Source organism: Haliotis cracherodii, unplaced genomic scaffold (genome assembly GCF_022045235.1).
Source record: "Haliotis cracherodii isolate W230 unplaced genomic scaffold, xgHalCrac1.p SCAF_14, whole genome shotgun sequence".
Lineage (NCBI taxonomy): Eukaryota > Metazoa > Mollusca > Gastropoda > Lepetellida > Haliotidae > Haliotis > Haliotis cracherodii.
In genome coordinates this window covers 19,501,961-19,514,108 of record NW_027266269.1, presented here as the reverse complement: position 1 = coordinate 19,514,108, position 12,148 = coordinate 19,501,961, and the positions used below count along the sequence as shown (strand labels likewise).

The following is a 12,148-nucleotide window of genomic DNA, read 5'->3' as shown; positions in this document are numbered from 1 at the left end:
CATGACATTTAATCCATGTTTCCTGACTGAAACTATTTACATTTCATTTTATGAGTGACTGCCCTTTGACGCGACCTTGACATTTGACATGACAGATGACAGGTATTGAGTTAATTATTGTGAGACAATTATAAGTGATTTGGAAATGCGTAGATTCTCATGAATTAGTCAGAAACAGGTTTACTAACCGAAGAAAAGAATCAATATCCACTGTAAATGATTTAATGTCTGTAAAATACTCAATGGATCCAAATTTTACCTTGAACCCTAATTGTCTTCAAATATCATGTCCCGTACGTAAAACTAACCCATGCCATTAAGTATTTTCTGTAGCTCTAAGCTGCCGGAAACCACTTTGCAGGTTGTACACCCCTTAGTCTTGCCAGTACCCGCTGGTCGTTGGTTGGAACCCAACATTTGACCTGACAATGAATCTTGGTGAGTCAGCACCATACCGCGCTCGTGGATTTCACGTACCAGATCTTATAACCCCACTCAATTTGAACCTATGCGACAACGATGTTAATGGTTTCAATATGATGAACTGGCACTTTGACCAATAAGGCTGTTCAATTGAAAGTAATTTTAAAAGTAATACTTGAACATATTACAAGTTCCTACATATTTCAATGGTGAGCAAGCGAGTGGGTAAGTTGGGTTTAATGCTGGTTGTATCTTACATCACAGCGTGTCAGCTGCTTGAGTGAGTGAGTGAGTTGGGTTTAACGCTGGTTGTATATTACATCACAGCGTGTCAGCTGCTTGAGTGAGTGAGTGAGTTGGGTTTAACGCTGGTTGTATTTTACATCACAGCGTGTCAGCTGCTTGAGTGAGTGAGTGAGTTGGGTTTAACGCTGGTTGTATATTACATCACAGCGTGTCAGCTGCTTGAGTGAGTGACTGAGTTGGGTTTAACGCTGGTTGTATATTACATCACAGCGTGTCAGCTGCTTGAGTGAGTGACTGAGTTGGGTTTAACGCTGGTTGTATTTTACATCACAGCGTGTCAGCTGCTTGAGTGAGTGAGTGAGTTGGGTTTAACGCTGGTTGTATTTTACATCACAGCGCGTCAGCTACTTGAGTGAGTGAGTGAGTTGGGTTGAACGCTGGTTGAATGTTATATCACAGCGTGTCAGCTGCTTGAGTGAGTGAGTGAGTTGGGTTTAACGCTGGTTGTATTTTACATCACAGCGCGTCAGCTGCTTGAGTGAGTGAGTGGGTTGGGTTGAACGCTGGTTGAATGTTATATCACAGCGTGTCAGCTGCTTGAGTGAGTGAGTTGGGTTGAACGCTGGTTGTATGTTATATCACAGCGTGTCAGCTGCTGGATGTGGCAGAAGCATGATCACGGCAAATCTGAATTTCGAACTCATTGATTCCTGGCATGCCTAAGGAACGCAACTCTGAGCATCAAATTACGGCGGCTCAGAAGACTGGACCACTCTTGACTACTCATGCAATTAGAATTGAATTAGCTTCCCGATTGTCCTTGATGAGTTGCCACTTTCTGCAATTTACAGGCGTCAATTCATATAATATGCAAATCCTGAGAACATAAACCACTGACGAGTGTATTTATTGTCATAAAGATAAAAAAGCAATTGAATGCTTCGCAAAACAAACCTTTTCAGAGATGTCCAATATTGAAATTGGTGGAGCAGACATCGGAAATGACGTCATACGCATGCGCATTGGCAACGTTGCTGTTCCCGAGGGAGGGATCGCGAACAGCCTCGACGCGTATAGACTGACAGTGGATGTCACCAACAGGGTGATTGAAATCACGGGACAAGGAGCCTCGGGGGTGATGTACGGAGCTCAGACCCTGCTCAGCCTCATGTCTCAGAGAGGGAACATGGTCTACAAGATGGACATCATCGACTCGCCGAGATACTCATACAGGTGAGACATCAAAACGACTCGTCTCACTTTAGTCCTTTAATTGTCTCTCCTATTCCTAGTTAGTAGTCATCTCGACCAGCATTGAGGGGAAGCCATATTGGATTTGTTTGTTTCAGGCCGCACTTTAAGGCCGCCGTATTCCAGACATATGTAATCATATGTCGAATGCCTGTAAATAATCGAGTCTGGACCAAACAATCCAGTCAAACGAATTCACTAATCTCACTAGTACACTACCTCAATCCAAGTTGTTTTTATTACCCCCGACTTACCCATTTTCGCCTTGGTCCTCGGGGATAGGTCCTCAGTACATCACGTTGGTCGTTAGAATGTCCCCCCGCCTTCCCCAGGCCCGAAACACAGAATCCAGGCAAGAATAAAGGCCCTCAGCACCATACGTGTGTCATCAGAGAGGGCAAAATGGATCGGGTGGTCAGGCTTGTTCACTGGATTGTCTGGTTCAGGTTCGATTGTGTACAGGCCGCCGTGATATAGCCGTAATATTTCTCAGTGGGACGTTAAACAACAACCAAACTAGCAAAAAAACTACTACTACTACTACCACCATTATTACTACTACTACTGCTACTACTACTACTACTGATGCTTCTATTACCACTAATGTGTGGGGATGAGGTTCCTAGGATATCATGTTGTTCGGGAGGATCGGGTGGCCCTGCTCGGAGAGTTAGTCATTGGGTGCCCCGATCGTGTGTAGCCATTTGTCCAGATTCCAGACTCGATTATTATCAGATCACCGTCATGTAGCTGTATATTGCTGACACCGGTGTGAGTGCACCAAGTCGATTTATGGTGGGTCGGGATATATGACCGACAGGGGTCCCCATTTGGATGTTGAACGGAACTTTCAAGTTCCTAACGAGCATCGGGAAGTTCAGATCAGAGAATTGGTTCGGATCATGAAACACACTACAAGGGTCGTCTAAAACTAGCTATATCTCAGTCGCCGAGATAAGCATTGAGTCGATTGAGTTGAAAACACCCCTTTGTCTTCGCTTAATTTTCGGAATAATTCGCGGACAAATTCGACAGGCGATGGCTGTGACTAAAGCATCACTACGCGTAGGGGACCCAGATGTTGAATTTGTAAAACGTTCTCTGATTGGACCATCGATATGTGTGATTGTCGACTTGAAATCGCAAGAGGAAAACTTGACTTTGACACAGGATTGACAAACATGATATGATATATGTTACCCCATCGGCTCAATTGTGTGAGTGCACATGTCGATTTGTGGTCGAGGAATGCCAATGTTTGGTTATTGATATACAGGGGTCTCCATTTGGATGTTGGACGGAACTTCCATTCGAAAGAGGAAGTGCTAAGACTGCTGGGTAACATGGCGATGTACAAACTGAACAAGCTCCACCTTCACCTGTCTGAAGACGAGGGCTGGAGACTGGAGATCCCAGGGCTGGGGGAACTCACTGAGGTTAGGAGGGACCGATCAGTTTATAGTGATATATTATGGAGTTGTTTTAAGTTGTTTGTTGAAAATACTGCAAAAAAATATAAGTTGTTCGCTTGACAAATTCGGCGATTTGTGTAAAAAGAAAAATAATTGCCACCTTTCAGAGAAAAGGTATGTGCCTTCCAGAACCAATTATTTTCTCCAATCCCCACAGAATAATATTATTTTTCTCTCCGTACATTATCCGCAATAATCAATTTATTTAAGGATTGACTGTGGATTTTTTTCGGTTCATTGATTCGAGGATTCATACATTTTGCACATCGTTTTTTCGATTCATACCTCAATGAACCGAACAAAAATCAACAGTCAAGTCTTATAGTTAAATTCGACAACTAAAACATATGTTATTTCCAATAGTTTAACCAAGAACAGCTTTCTATATCAAATCAGACAACAATGACGAGATTGATAAACATTCCAGCTGTAGGAATATATACTGTGGCGTGACATTAGTCAGATGGATGTTTATATGCACATCACTAGACACGCCCCAAAAGCCAGTAACCATTCGACAGAGCTGGATTATACATCAAGGAATCTCCGTTATTGATCCATCTTTTCCTTAAACCGGAGCATGTTGGTTGATCACAATATCATTTAAGTTGAAAATGGATACAGAGTGATCCGTCACAAATAAAACGAAGAATAAAAATTAAATTTGCAGATTGGTTCTAAGAGGTGCTTCGATCTCACAGAAATGACGTGCCTGTATCCACAAATTGGTTCCGGTCCAACAGCGTCCACTTCCGGTTCCGGGTTTTACACAACAACCGACTACAGGGAAATTCTACAGGAAGCGAACAGATTGCACATTCAGGTCATACCGGAATTTGACATGCCGGGACATTCCCGCGCCGCCGTGAAGTCAATGGAGGCAAGGTTTAAGATTCTTCAAGGTCAAGGCGAGGAGGAGGAAGGCCGGAAGTACCTCTTGGTTGAAGAAGGGGACAATTCAAGTTACATCACGGCACAAATGTTCACAGACAACTCAATTAATCCATGCTTGGAATCGACCTACACGTAAGTATGGCAACTGTGTCATTTCTATCAAACAATTCTAAATAAAACTAAGTAAATATTCGTTTAATGTACCTCTATACCAATATAATTTTGTGTCTGTCCCCTAAGGATGAGTTTTACACTAGTATTTTTTATATCACGTTTTATCACGGAATGAGATAAATTGGATATAACGTAGGGTTTAAGATTATTTCACGTATAAAGGCACGTGCATGCACCAGTGTCTGGCTGCTTGTACAAATCCGGACTTACGCGGGTTTAATAGTACCACCCCACAGAGATACCATGTGGAAGTTTAACATTCATAATCCACGCACACAGATTATACTGGCGTCAAGTTTTAACGTCTTTTGGTATGGCGGGGCCAGGGGGGGATGATTGAACCTCCCTCTCCAAACAGATCTCTATCCACTACATCACGAGGCCGTCGTTTCAGTGAATGAATGATAGAATTTCACCACGCAGTATCAGTATCAGAAATCATTTTAACAATTTGTACATCTGGATACCTGATTTGTTACCTTGAGGTAACATATTTGATAATATATGAGACACGAGATTGCCATAGAGTTATGAGGCAAAAGAGACTGTTTATTTGTAATAATTGCCAGTGGCAGCAAATGTTTGAAACGCTAGGAAACTAGGAGTATTGTCGGCTGCAGTGGGTGATCAGTGCTATCAGCCCCTGATTGTTCTTTGCGAACACGACAGGCTTGATCGTGCGAGACTTTTCGAGAAAGGACTGTTTCTAGAAGGGCTGTACCGATATAAGCACAGCAAGAGGGGTTTTGGGGGGGCCTTTATCAACCTGACCTGTGTCTCGTCTACTTGCGCGGCGATTCGCTGTGCAGAGTTGCGTCCCCTGGACACGCCAGAAACCTATGATTGTGAGTTCGAATCCCGGTTCACCCCAATTATGTTTCTAGGTTTGTCAGCACCATACCCGTGCTCGTGGGTTTCACCGAAGTGGTAAACGTCTGAGACCTGCATCACTTCGGGTTTTCCTCCCACATTAAGCTGACACGCCGTGATATAACTGGAATACTGTTAAAAGCGGCGTAAAACCCAACTCACTCACTCACTCTACTTGCGCGGTGTGGATTAGATTACGAGCGGATAGCACTGAATTCTTCTAACACTCTTTTAGATTCAAGAACGGAGGCAGGCTTGTTACAAGTCTTCCGACAGAGACAGCAATTATTTGCAAACTGAAAATAGGGTGTGTTGCATGTATTGCTGTTCCCTCTTATTTGACTCATTGTGTTGCTGTCCTTATTGAAGCTGTGGGGTCATTTCCTGATTTCACAATTAAGTTCGGCGATTTCCTGGTTCATCGTTGCGTTTCAATTAGAAGATCATTTCGTAGCAATACCACCCTTATGAGATCTCTTTATTGAGCATTTTCTGAAACCCCTAGGGTCAGGTGTTTGTTATATGATTTACATTTTAGGGTAACACCTAAATTTACATTGAAGTTATGGTCGATCCATAATCCAAGTAATGTACCTTATTTATTTAAGTCAACTGTCTGTTCTAGGTTCATCGACCACGTGATAGGAGAGGTAGTGACGTTACATCAAGACATTCAGCCACTGACAGTCTACCACTACGGAGGGGATGAGGTTGGGAACGGGGCATGGGTCAATTCCACAGCCTGCAAGACCCTGTTTGGCTCTAACACCGTGTCTACTGGACAGGTCAAGGAGTACTTCTTCACACGATTGGCAAATCTGACAGTCACGAGAAATCTAAATATGGCAGCTTGGGAGGACGGCCTCGTGAGGCAGCAAAATGAAGTATTTGACAGAAGCCTGGCGGGGAATGAAGAAGTGTACAGCTACGCCTGGGACAACATTTGGGAGTGGGGAACAGGAGGAAGGGCGTACGACATGGCCAACAAGGGTTATAAGGTATAGGATTCTCGGCTGTGATTCTGTTGGTTTAGGATTGGGAGCAGATGCCGACCCGGCCGCGATCCTGCCGCGAACATGTCACGAGCAAAGTGCATGAGGATTCTTACCAAGTCGCGATCTAGTCGCGAAACTGTCGCGACCAAATCGATTTGTTTGTTTGTTGTTTAACCCCGCACTCAGCAATATTTCAGCTATATGACGGTGGTCTGTAAATAGTCGAGTCTGGATCAGACAATCCAGTGATTGACATCATGAGCATCTATTTACGCAATGGGGATACGATGACATGCATCACCCAAGTCAGCGAGCCTGATCACCTGATCCCGTTAGTCGTCTGTTACGACAAGCATGGGTAGTTGAAGACCGATTCTAACCCGGTTCTTTACGGGTACAGCAGATCAGTTTCAACTGTCCTAACAATTCAATATGATGGCCTACAACGGTTATAACGTATTATCCTTTATAAAAGGCATTCCCTCGATTAGTATTCTGTTAGGTATTTGATAACGATCCGATGGCAATCAAGTCGAGAACCTGCAGGCACCAAAGTGAGATCAGATCATGGCCAAGAAACGAACAAGTAGTGATCCGAACGCAATTCATATTCAATCGCTTCTTTGATATGTCATTGTGACTGCGATAATAAATTGTAACATTTTCCTGTTGAGTATGTTTCGATCGATTCATAACAATTCGATCGAGTAGACCCTAGGGATTATGTGCAGTATTTACTGTAAGAAATAAAACATTATACAGGGAAAGGGTTCTGTAATAATTATGGTGATCTGTGATATCCCTGTTATCTACAGGTCATAATGGCTCACGCCTCCCACCTCTTCTTGGACCACCCCGACGAGCCCGACCCAGAAGAAAGAGGCTATTACTGGGCAACTAGATTTACCGATGCCAAGAAAACGTTCAGCTTTACACCCGAAAATCTCTACTCTCTAATCGAGGTGAGACGGTCAGGGGCTGCACTCCCGAGGGAGGAAGCGTGTGGAGTGAATGATGAGAGTTGTCCTCCCTTGCAGAGACCAGAAAATATTGCCGGTAAGAACTAAACATTAACATGTTTTTATTAACAGTGATCCTGTACTTTGAATGTTCATCTATAAATAGTCAGGATCCAACGATTCTCAAACGCTAATGTACTATTGGCAACTGCGTGATATTAAAGATAATATTATGACTATTTGGTATTATAGATTGGTGTGACCGCCTCCGTGGTCTAGTGGTAGAGCATCCGCCCGGAGAGCGGAAGGCCCGGGGTTCGATTCCCGGTCGCGTCATACCAAAAGACGTTTAACGATGATACACTCTTGTTACCCTGTCTGGAGCTATAACAAGGACCGGTCGGCTCGGAGTCAGTATACTGTGTCTGAGTGGGGTATTCATCTTAAACTGCGGCATGATATCTCAGTGAGCTAGCACTATAAATCGGCATCAGTCCGGACTAGTACAAGCAGCCACACACACACGAACATGCACGTCGCTATATGAGTGCAATAATCTTGGACGCGACATTAAACCCCATTTCACCTCACCTCACCTATAGATTGGTGCACGCAGATGCCGATGGGGTTATTTTCCTTTTCACATTTCTGTAAACCAGACACTGGCCACACCAAAGGCCATAGCTCTGCTCCCCACAAGGGTTCAACGAGTGGACCCAACTTCTTTGATGCTTCTTGAATATTGCTTAAACGGCTTAAAACCATACTCAAAACGCTGGAAGAATAGTTTTGCCTCAAGTCTTGCCCCACAAAAATAATTGTTTGACATACTTGATGTCCTGAACGAAATTGTTGTGAGAAAATAATTGTTCGTCTCATCCATTCAGAGAATGAAAATGTATATTTTGAAGACGTGACCGAAAAGAATAGGTCTCTAATAAACAGCTAAAACTGACATCATGGAAAGTAGGCCTATCCGTGACCAAATTCGTGGTTAATATGCGACATAAAACAAGAACTAGCCACGTGTTCAAATGGACGTCAAGTCGCAATGAATATCTTCGTTCTTGTGTGCGCTTGTAGGTGTAGCAGGGCGTGGAGTCATCCCACAGATGGCATCCTTACCTTGTCAGCTTGCTGACGGGGTTAACCTCTTTGGTCATATGGACAAGGCGTCCGACCTCTGATCAGAAGGTCCGTGGTTCGAATCCCACCACGAGACTCGGAAATTTTATGGCCGCTACATTGGCGCCCAACGTGGGGCTGAGCTAGTTCATATTAAATATGAGCAAAATAAGCCTCAGTATCCAACAATGCGACCCGGGACGTGCCTTCTTTTGACGGTGATTAACCTCTTTGGTCATGTGCACAAGGCGTCCTACCTCAGATCAGAAGGTCCATGGTTCGAATCCCATCACGGGACTCGGAGGTTTTATGGCCGCTACATAGGCAAACCATACTTTTATCCTTCATGTTATCGTGTATTACCGAGTTTCTTCTTTTATCCCCAAATCAAAACTCGATTTGATTCTAGGACTCCAAGCTTGTTCATGGACCGAAACGTCCAGAACGCAAGACCAGGTGGACTTACGCCTTTTCCCTCGACTGCTCTCATTGGCTGAGCGAGCGTGGCACAAAGCACAATGGGAAGACGAAAGTGGGAGCGAGGCTGGCAAAACCGCCATGAGAGAGGACTGGGAGTCCTTCGCTAAACTGATTGGTCGTTATGAACTTCGGCGTCTAGAAACCAACGGTGTTAAATACAGAATTCCCCCACCAGGAGCTGTGTAAGTATTACACTATCGTGTACTTGTCTTGCCATCCTTTCCCACTGGAAGCCCGTTGGGAATCCAGAGCAAGCACCGTGCCGACTACTGTTCCCTGGCATCCCCAAGAAGGATATCAAAAATGTTTTCATTTATTTTTTCAATGTGTGACCTTTGTTGTGTTTTGTGTTGTTAAGACTCAAGATTTACTTGTCGCGGAGATACGCAAGTAATATGTGTTAACACAACGAAAACTCACTCTATTACAAGAGGATTCATATGCTTTGACTTTCGGACATTACGAACTCAAACATCGCTGAATACTACCGGTTAAAATAATTCGGCAAAATATGAATGTTGCCAACGGTTTGTTACATGAGATGCTTTTTCGCTATATATACTACATGTACTTCTTTATATCAGGAGTTGTATTCGGGCTAGTCATGGTAAGCGAAATGCCTACATCATATCTACATTTGAAGAAAAACAATCTCAACAACTTTGGAAAGAGCATGGAATGACCAAATATGACCGTCTTTTCATTTGTTGACATTCGATTTATTTGAATTATATTGTATTGTTTCATCGCCTGTACATGATAAACACATGATGTGTTGGTTGTGTTGTTTAACGCCGCACTCAGCAGTATTCCAGCTATATGACAGCGGTCTGTAAATAATCGAGTCTGGACCAGACAATACAGTGATTAATATCATGAGCATCGATCCACGCACTTGGGATCGATGACATACATCAACCAAGTCAGCGAGCCTGACCACCCGATCCCGTTAGTCGCCTTTTATGACAAGCATAGTCACCCTTTACGGTAAGCATTGGTTGCTGAAAATCTATTCTACCCCGGATCTTCACCGGTCACATGATCGAATCTGAACAAGACGAACCACTGATTAATATCATGAACATCGTCCCACGTCGTCGGGGCATGATTTACATGCTGCATCAAGCATGTCATCGAGCCTGACAACCCGATCCATTAGCTGTTTTTATAACGAGCTTAGTTGCAGGGACCGATTTCAACTCGGAATGTATTTTATTGTGTGCACTGGGATATTCGATGGTTGAGTAGTCTGTGATCAGTATTCTATACCAGTGTCAACCACAATTTGGTATAATGTGAACATTGTAAGTCAGGGATTGTACAGGTAGTAATAGTCGCAAAACATGTTTAATATCCAGTACAACAACTCACAATGACACAATGCACACCATGTATGTAGCCGACTTTATTTACAGGGAGGAGAACGGGTTCCTGAAGCTGACCACCACATACCCCGGGCTAACTGTCCAGTACAGCAAGGACGGCGGCAACACGTGGTTTGTCGCCAACAGCAACGTCCTGGTTAAACCTTGGGACACACTACATCTCCGGACTAGGTGAATAGAGCTGGACAATGGACGATCTCGAGTAGGGTGGTGTCACACAATAGTGTACACTACTATCATTTAATAGCTTGATTGCAGACCCTTTTCACTTTGGCAGGCTGAATCCACAAAAAAATGTGCTAACTAATTGTACCCTATGGTGTGATTCAGCAATCAGTGCCATAAATTCGACAAATTTCGATTAAGTAAATTAAGACGTCATTTTACTCAGTTGGTAACTGACGTCTAAGGGATCGACCATTTGATATTCTTGAGGGTTGGATGTGTTTTTAAACAAATAATATGTCCAGAAAATGAACTTGGTAATTTGCTCACAAACAAAGACATGCTGGACCTCCTGGACTAAACACCATGGATTATTGTTTTTGTCTCATCAGTCAAAACCATTGTACGAGGGGCATAAAACTTATCAACGGTCGGTCCATTATCTGTGTTAATCCCAACAGTGAAAGTCCTTCTATGACCACTGGATATCTCTGCTTCAGATCCAGCAACATGCAGAGGTTCAGCCGGGTTGTAATACTACATGGAAGTTAGTGTCTTCTTTTCTCTGATATCTAAACTAACCCTGTACTTGTTCTTATGGCAACATATAACAGTATACGTAGTTGTATGTGGTGTAAGTTAAACGTTTTGTCAACCAAATTGCAGTTTGTGATTACCCTCTTCAATTTCTAGAACGCCATTTAAAAAGGGAAATACCTTGATACCCTGATGTAAGTTTTAATTATATTTATCGGTATTTTTGGGTATATTTCAGACGAAACACTACATTGAATGCAGCTAATTGTCGGAATAATTATCAGACTATGATTTCGCAATCAAAAATCACTACCTGTTGAACTAATTTCTTACGAAATGAGAGGGTTATCTCTCCATGGTTATACACGTGTGATGTATACTTACATCAAAGGAAAATAAACTTTTCAAAGCACGGAAAAACCTGGAATGTTTCCCAAAGAAATACTGGCCATGTGAGGGTATTTCTAAATTTCGATATCCATGGTTGACAAGACAGCTCCATGAAAATTGTGTCTGAATTTAACCGGCGCCGACACAACATATCTCTATTTTAGCCCTGAAAATATTTTTGACACATTGATATGTAATTTCAAAGTCATGCTTAAGGTCATATCCCCAAACTTATTGCCATTCGCCCTAAAATGACACTTTCTGCAGGTATCATTTAAGTTTGACATGTAGTTGAGATATGTTAAGGTCATCCTCAAGGCCATAGTTCGAAAAACATCATGACTTCGCATATACGTATCACGTTACCGGACGTTCCGCTTGTTTGTACACAAACACGCTCATTCTGAAATCAAAACAGACTGGCGTAATGCAAGCCTTACGGTGCGCGTTACATACTGGTTTCCTCAATCATATAGATGTGCTGCTACAAATGCGACAGTGAGGTGCATGACAATACATCTTCATACATCAAAGTGACCGTATCATTAGCTCTCAGAAGGGATTCATTGACAGCATGTGGATCCGTACCTGGATGTCGTTGTGGATTAATTGAATCCACATGTAGGACAAGTAACGACAGGTCACATTCATTACAATGATCTACTTTTACTGAGTAGCAAACAAACACATTATCGTTATTACATGTCATGTGAAGGTCATCAACTCGGAAGTGCATTTACTTTTCTGTTTATGGTAGCTAGAGGCACGGGGATTTCTGCTTT

The 12,148-nt window shown here is 43.0% G+C and overlaps 1 protein-coding gene across 1 annotated transcript in view; it reads left to right on the top strand.

The window, feature by feature from the left end:
• The window catches only part of LOC139461059 (uncharacterized), a 44,100-nt gene that overhangs the window by 18,055 nt on the left and 13,897 nt on the right, over positions 1–12,148 (top strand). The window contains exons 3-10 of the mRNA XM_071242575.1: positions 1,632–1,902; positions 3,197–3,356; positions 4,063–4,418; positions 5,956–6,328; positions 7,141–7,381; positions 8,819–9,071; positions 10,305–10,445; positions 10,940–10,986. Of these exons, the coding sequence (XP_071098676.1) occupies positions 1,632–1,902; positions 3,197–3,356; positions 4,063–4,418; positions 5,956–6,328; positions 7,141–7,381; positions 8,819–9,071; positions 10,305–10,445; positions 10,940–10,986 (1,842 nt within the window). The remainder of the gene's footprint in view (positions 1–1,631; positions 1,903–3,196; positions 3,357–4,062; positions 4,419–5,955; positions 6,329–7,140; positions 7,382–8,818; positions 9,072–10,304; positions 10,446–10,939; positions 10,987–12,148) is intronic.